General features: G+C 48.4%; 1 protein-coding gene across 3 annotated transcripts in view; it reads right to left on the reverse strand.

Annotated features, from left to right (window-relative positions):
• Positions 1-7,500, reverse strand: part of LOC122259674 (1-phosphatidylinositol 4,5-bisphosphate phosphodiesterase epsilon-1-like) — a 159,622-nt gene that overhangs the window by 13,354 nt on the left and 138,768 nt on the right. For all 3 annotated transcript variants that reach the window (XM_086532675.1, XM_086532676.1, XM_086532677.1), the window contains 4 exons: positions 4,742-4,931; positions 4,281-4,528; positions 1,904-2,049; positions 73-316 (listed from right to left, as the gene is read on the reverse strand). In XM_086532675.1, the coding sequence (XP_086388801.1) occupies positions 73-316; positions 1,904-2,049; positions 4,281-4,528; positions 4,742-4,931 (828 nt within the window). The remainder of the gene's footprint in view (positions 1-72; positions 317-1,903; positions 2,050-4,280; positions 4,529-4,741; positions 4,932-7,500) is intronic.

The following is a 7,500-nucleotide window of genomic DNA, read 5'->3' on the forward strand; positions in this document are numbered from 1 at the left end:
TATTCATCAGTATTACAAAGATTAGTCAAAGGAGCGGAAGACAAGGCGAGTCTGCAGCTCCACACTCCGTACCTCAACCTCCTGCCCGTCTTCCGCAAGGACGACCAGAGACGGCGTCGACTGCAGGATCTTCGTCAGGTCCTTCAGGAAATAGCCGAAGAAAGGGACGACCCGACACTCCGGGAGGTGGAGGGCGCGGTCCAGGGCAGCCTCGTACTTGGCGCGGCACTCACCCAGCAACACCTCCGTCAGGAAGTCCAGCACTGGCAGGTGCTCGTTTTCCAGGCTCAGCCAGAAGGGCTTCAGCTTCTCGGATCTGGGGGGAGGGGGGGGGGATCAGTGAAGGCTGATTGTTTAAAATGGCAATTATTTGCATCTATATATACTTATCTATCTGTATATCTATCCATTTATCTATGCATCTCTCTATCTATCTATGGCTTTCTCTATTTACATCTATATATTTATGTATATATCTAGCTATCCATATCTATATGTATATCTATCTATCTACACACACACACACACACACACACATACACACACACACACACACATATATACACACGCACGCGCACGCATATCTATATCTATATCTATATCTATATCTATATCTATCTATCTATCTATCTATCTATCTATCTATCTATCTATATATATATATATATATATAAATGTGGTATGCAGCCAAAAGTCAGTCCGGGGCCCCGCTGCCTCTGGGCCGCGGTCAACCGATCCAAACCCGATCGCGAGTGACGAGTGACGAGTTTAAAATATTAATCCTTCCTCGAGGAGAGAAATAATAGGATTCCCTCGCTCCTTCGCGCCTCGGGATCGACACACGATCCTTCTCTCCACTCCAGCTCTGCGGGTGTGTGTGTGTGTGTGTGTGTTTGTGTGTGTGTGTGTGTGTGTGTGTGTGTGTGTGTGTGTGTGTGTGTGTGTGTGTGTGTGTGTGTGTGTGTGTGTGTGTGTGTGTGTGTGTGTGTGTGTGTGTGTGTGTGTGTGTGTGTGTGTGTGTGTGTGTGTGTGTGTGTGTGTGTGTGTGTGTGTGTGTGTGTGTGAGGGAGAAAGAGAGCGAGAGAGAGAGAGCGAGAGCAAAATCAAACAAAAGAGGGAGAGAGAGAGAGAGAGAGAACAAGAGAGAGAGAGAGAGAGAGAGAGAGAGAGAGAGAGAGAGAGAGAGAGAGAGAGAGAGAGAGAGAGAGAGAGAGAGAGAGAGAGAGAGAGAGAGAGAGAGAGAGAGAACGAGAGCAAAATTGAACAAGAGAGAGAGCAAGAGAGGGAGCGAGAGAGCGAAGACCTTGACACAGGATCTCCCAAGTGGTTCCTTGCTTACACGGAGAGGCGAAGCGCTCTTAAAAGAGGAGGCGGGTCTTCCGTTACTATAAATGATACGCGATTTGCTTTTTTATTTGAACTTGGGCTGTCGGGAGGGATCCTAGTGGGATTCTTGCAGTGAATTGTGATGAGTTGTTACGTTTGTTAAGGGTCCTTGGCGATGTCTTTCGGAAACACTCCCGCGCCTTTTGGTTACAGCGGAGGGTTGCTATGATCACAATTATCCTCATTATTCTACTTGACTTCGTGTATTTTTGTTGTAATAATTACAATAGTATTGGTAAAAATAGTAGCAATAATGATATCATTAATAATAGCAACAGTAATAATAACAATAAGAACAATTGTCATTATCATCATCTAACAACGATAAAAATAACAACAATCATCAATAACACAACGATAATCCTAATAATGACAATGACAACAACAACAACAACAACAGCAACGCCTCCCAAGCGCCTCCCAAGGAATTCCCGAATGGACCCCGTGAATGGAGGCCGCCCTCCCGAGGCCGGAGCGGCCGGCCAGGGGCGGCACTCGTCCGGCGCGCGGCACTTACTTGAGTCCCGTCAGGATCTCCATGGCCCCGTTGAAGTTGGCCATGTTCCAGCAGGCGAGGGCCACGCGCAGGATGCACGACAGGACCGCCTTCCTGTCCTCGTGGGTCGGCTGCGACACGATCACGTGGGTTATCCACGACGACACCTGCGGGGGCGGGGCGGGTTAGAAGGTGGTGGGCGGGGGGAGGGGGACGGGGAGGGGGAGGGGGAGGGGGACGGGGAGGGGGAGGGGAGGGGGAGGAGGAGGAGGGGGAGGAGGAGGGGGAGGAGGAGGGGAGGAGGAGGGGGAGGAGGAGGGGAGGAGGAGGAGGAGGAGGAGGAGGAGGAGAGGAGGAGGGGGAGGAGAGAGGAGGAGGAGAAGGAGGAGGAGGAGGGGAGGAGGAGAAGGAGGACGGAGGAGGAGGGGAGGGGAGGAGGGGGAGGGGAGGAGGAGGAGGAGGGGGAAGGGGAGGAGGAGGGGGAGGGGGGAGGAGGAGGAGGAGGAGGGGAGGAGGAGGAGGGAGGGGAGGGGAGGAGGGGGGGGGAGGGGGAGGAGGTGGGCGGGAGGTGGGCGGGGAGAGGGAGGGGGAGAAAGAGGAGGAGGGGGAGGGGGAGGAGGAGGTGGGCGGGAGGAGGGGGAGGGGGAGGAAGAGGGGCGGGGAGGGGCGGGGAGGGGCGGGGAGGGGCAGGAGGAGGAGGAGGAGGAGGAGGAGGAGGAGGAGGAGGAGGAGGAGGAGGAGGAGGAGGAGGAGGAGGAGGAGGAGGAGGAGGAGGAGGAGGAGGAGGAGGAGGAGGAGGGGGAGGAGGAGGAGGGGGAGGAGTACGGGAAGGGTAGGAGGAGGAGGAGGAGGAGGAGGAAAATGTGAGGAAAGGCGACGTGAGAGACGGCGGAGGTGAGGAGGGAGATGAGTAAGAATGGGGAGTGGAGGAGAGGAAGGGTGAAGCGAAGGAAGGTGGGCGAAAGAAGAAATAGATCAGAAGAGGAGAGAGAGAAGAATGAGAGAAGAGGAAGAAGGAAGGAGAAAGGAGGAAAGGGACGAAGAGGGAGAGAGAAGGAGAAGGAGAAGGAGAAGGAGAAGGAGAAGGAGAAGGATGGAGGAAATTAATTTTAGTAGGAGAGGGTGAGAGGTGTTTTTTATGAGGCATCACTTCGTGGAAGCTTGGTTGCGTGGGCGGGCAGGGGATTCATTTTATAAACAAACAAACAAACAAAAACAACAATAGAAACGACGAAAACTTAAAATGAAGAAAACAAGAAGTAAAAAAAAAAAAAAAAATCAAGTGAAGCTAATCATACGATCCTTCACATGCCAAGAGTTTTAAAGTTGCAACTCTACGTACTTAATAACTAAGCAAATAACAATAAAAACAACAACAATGACACATAGATAAAACCGCATGGGATTAAACAGGGGGATGATTTCATTCTATAAAAAAACGATGGAAGGATACGCCAGTGTTTACATGGCCAGCCTTGATACGTTAAGTTGCGGATTCCTCGCATACTTGTGCTTCGGACACATCTCCTCGATTGCATCATCTATTGCTATGATAAGAAGCATTCTTGCTCTCTCGAAAGGTATAAAAAGGCTGGAAAATGACTCGCTGATATGGGACGTCCTCCAGGTGATGGACGAATACTTTAGATGCGACGGTTTTGATGCTTGTGTTTCTCTGTTTTAAATGGCTCTCGCACAGGAAAAGCAATGCATAGCTCTGGATGGGATTTTGCAAGAGCGGTATGTTGTGAATAATACAGTAGCTGAAAATAGCGCGCGTGGAAACTTATCATCAATATAGAACTGGAAGAAGCGGTAGATTCAACGCATTTGCAACGAAGGGCACCCGTGGTAAGCCTATAATAGCATTCTACATTCTGAGCTTAGTTGGCTTTCTCTCTCCGTTTCGTTTGGTGCTTCAGCCGCTTCGGAGAGCGCCAGAGACCATTTCGCTTCACTGAGGCTATTCCTGCCTTGACATGTCCTAGCACTCGAGGAAACCGCCTCTTTATGTGGTTTTAGCCTGTTTTGCGGCCTTGCAAAAATAGTGTCACAAATTTTAAATTATGAAAATCATACAAATTTATATATCAAAATGTCTCAGGAAAAAGGACGTTATAGCGATATAATTCTGGTTACTTCTAAGTCAGTCGGACGACGGACTAACGCACACCACATGCGATGAAAAGCTGCTGGTGAGACTGCCAATTCGAAACAATTGGCGATCAAAAGGAAAGCTTACCTAACCATCGCATATGCAGAAAAGATGAGCGCCAGCATAGAGCAAAGACCTCTTGAACGCAATTGTAGATGAATGAAGGTAAATAGAGTAAAATAAAGGGTAAATAGAGGTGTAGGCATATAAAGAGATAGGCCTATAGAGAATGGCTGTACGTACCTCTTGGAACCTCTTGGTGAGGTGCGCCACGGAGGGCGTCGCCGGCAGGTTGTCGGCATGAGGGCGTGGGCGCAGGTCGCTGGTGACATGGCGCACGTAGGCGATGGGCGGCACTCGGTAGTAGAGCTCGTACTCCACCTCCGTCAGCTGCAGCGCCACCTCCTCGGGGAAGTGGAGGAGCTTCTGCAGTCGCTCCAGCTCGGCGGAGTACAGCATGCCCAGGGCGGCTCCGCGGCGCACCAGCTCACCTGCACGCGGCCGAGAGGAACGAGATACTGCATTTGGGAACATAAAGCATCGGCGCAAGTGCCGCGCAGGTCCAGTGACCGTGTCGAGGATGTATTGCCTTACAGGTCCTTCAACATTTACAGAAGAGTTTATTTAATGAGGCAGGTAATGTGAGACTCCCTATCGAACTACGGGCGGGCGCTGCGGCCGAGGGCGCGCCTCTGCGAACTCACCTCCCCTGTGCGGCACGACGTGGCCCTGCTGCGGCCCCGTGATCTGCAGGGGGTCCTCACTCTGCAGGATGGCCCACAGGGCGCGGCCCAGGTCCGTCAGGCTCGTGCTGGAACCGACGCTGAAGGTCCATTTCGTCCCACGGAACTCCAGCACGAGGCGGTCATGGGATCGGCCGCCGCCCGTGCGCCACTGCAGGAGGCAAGGAAGGCAAAGGTCAGGTATATAAGATTATGCACACGGACATGGCTTTCCTGTCACGCTGGGGGGGGGGGGGCGATAACATCTTACAATATCTGGTTAGACAGAAAAAAATCGCATGTAAAACAAAAACGATTACATTAGTCAATCTGGCTTCAGTAAAACACTGCTCAAAAGCTTGCGAACACTTTTTGAAAAATAACATCAAACCGATATTTCTTTTTTGTGTGTCTGCCGAGTTTAAACCAAGCCAACCGTAGGAAGTCTCGCGACATCCATCCAGTGAACCTATTGAGAAGGCCTTCCGCACTAAGTAGGAACATTGGAGTAAGTCCCTGATAATGTCCACAAACCTTTCCTAATCATAATAAATGTTTGGGTTCAGTCGAGGTTATTCCTGGCCGATTCTGAACCTTGGTATACCTATATCGAAATAATCAAAATACAAAGAAATATTTCATAACTACTTGCAAGAAAGTGTGGAGTATCACAGTATATTTTGAACCAGAAGATTCATAGCCGTTTCATTTTGATTTATCTATCATCAATATGGGTGTGTGTGCGTGTGTGAAGATAAAATTCGAAATCAAAACATCCCCTTTCTCCCCTCCTCACTGCATCAGTCTCCCACCTCACATGCATCACATATTCACGAAATCCCTCCTCCCTCACGAAACCGCCCATCGAAACGATCAACACCCTCCCCTCCCCCCTCCCCCACCCCCACCCCGCCCCAAGAATAACGAGGTACTTGACTCTGCTTCTCCTGTTCGCTCGGAAGGGCGGTCGGGGGCGCGGGCGGACGGACGCCGCTCGTCTTACTTTCCGCTAAGCGCCCTTCGCCCTTCTCGCCCTTCGCCCTCCGGCTATGGTTCGCCGTCCAGCGGGTGGTTCAAGGTCCTCTTGGTTCACTTGCCCACTTAGGTCTGCTTGATTTACTTATTTGTTGGCTGTGCTTATTTCATTACTTTATTTACGTGTCTGTTTACTTTATTTACTTGTTTTTTATTCTATTTACATCTGTTTAAATGTTTTACTTGTCTGTTTACTTTATTTACCTACCTGTTTATTTTAGTAATAGCAGTAATAATGATGGTGGTATTATTATTATTATTATTATTATTATTATTATTATTAGTAGTAGTAGTAGTAGTAGTAGTATCAGTATAAGTAGCAGAAGGAGAATCAGAAATCGACCTACAGCAGGGTGTTGGATAATAGTATTTTCCAATTTTATCTGAAGTCATTTTTGAGAGATTTGTTAGTGTTATTTACGAAAATGATTGTTCTCAGACAAAAAAACATCCTTGATATAATAATTCAAAAATAAAAAAAGACCGTGATATTTCACTTCCCTGAACTATCACCTGCTTAATTCGTACTTAAACGTTTCGAAAAGAAAATACGAACGTAAAAAAATCGTTAGCATAAACAGGTTTGAAAGTAAAAGCGTGTTATTATCTTTCACAAGTTACGTTTCGTGTAGTTGCCATCTGGCCGAGACAGATATCGGCAAGTTACGAAAGGGTGAACAGGCTCTCCTCGTCATATATTAACCCTTGCATTTATACGAAACCTTATTACCATATATGGAGCGGTCGGTCCATCGCCAGGTGTCTAGGGATGTCTAACTGTTTATCCTGTGATCCTCTTAATATTACCAATATGTAATTACATAAAATAATTCGACTCCATTTTATCTTATTTCACACTATACACAAACTTCCCAACGGCTTTCGTACTTTTGAAACTAATACCAATATTTGTTCCTCTTCCTTTATTTCCCAACACACACCAGCAACAAAGGTCCGCATCGACAGAGGAAGGGAAGCAATCTCAAGATAAACTATTGCTTCTTTGCGACAAAGGGGAGTAAACAGCCTCTGCGCGCTATCTGGCGGCGAGGAGGGGCGGGCTGGCCGAGGGAACAGCGGCTTCTGTTTTCCTCTTCGTGTGTGCACGAGAGCGAGCGCTAAAAGGGATCGCGGACCGAGTTTTCAAGGGCACAATGGCGCGCTCTAAGGGCCTTTGTGTTCATTTCTGCCCGTCACTGTATTTTAGTACTTTTGTTCTATTTTAGATGAAAGTCAAGAGCTACGGAGTGATAAGAGTTGCCACGAGAGACTGCAAACCGAGAGAGAGAAAAAAAAAAACTCTCAAAGCAATGCACGGATCCTGCAAGATCTGTTGTGCGCAAAGGGTACGGCGTGTGAAGGAGTTCCTCTGCTCTACGTGTTGCATACGGGAGGCTTTTCCTTTCGTATGGGTATATCTATCTATCGGCTGTGATCTCACGGCGTTTGGAGCACGGCAGTGTGCGTGAGTGGAAAACCTAATAAAAACTTATAGCATGACGAAGATGATTTGCATTTCGTTACAAACACCAATTAGGAAAAGCAGACAATTTAAGGCATTGAAACAATAACCGAATTTCGAAATAACTGAATTTTTTCCACATGTATTTTTTCTTGCTAAGGATTCATGCAGAATGCAAAATTCAACACGAGCCTCAGTCAACAACAAATTATGCAGTAAGGATACGGGGGAGGGAGCGGGTAGT

Source organism: Penaeus japonicus, unplaced genomic scaffold, assembly GCF_977035675.1.
Source record: "Penaeus japonicus unplaced genomic scaffold, GWHDUDI00000001_assembly GWHDUDI00000037, whole genome shotgun sequence".
Lineage (NCBI taxonomy): Eukaryota > Metazoa > Arthropoda > Malacostraca > Decapoda > Penaeidae > Penaeus > Penaeus japonicus.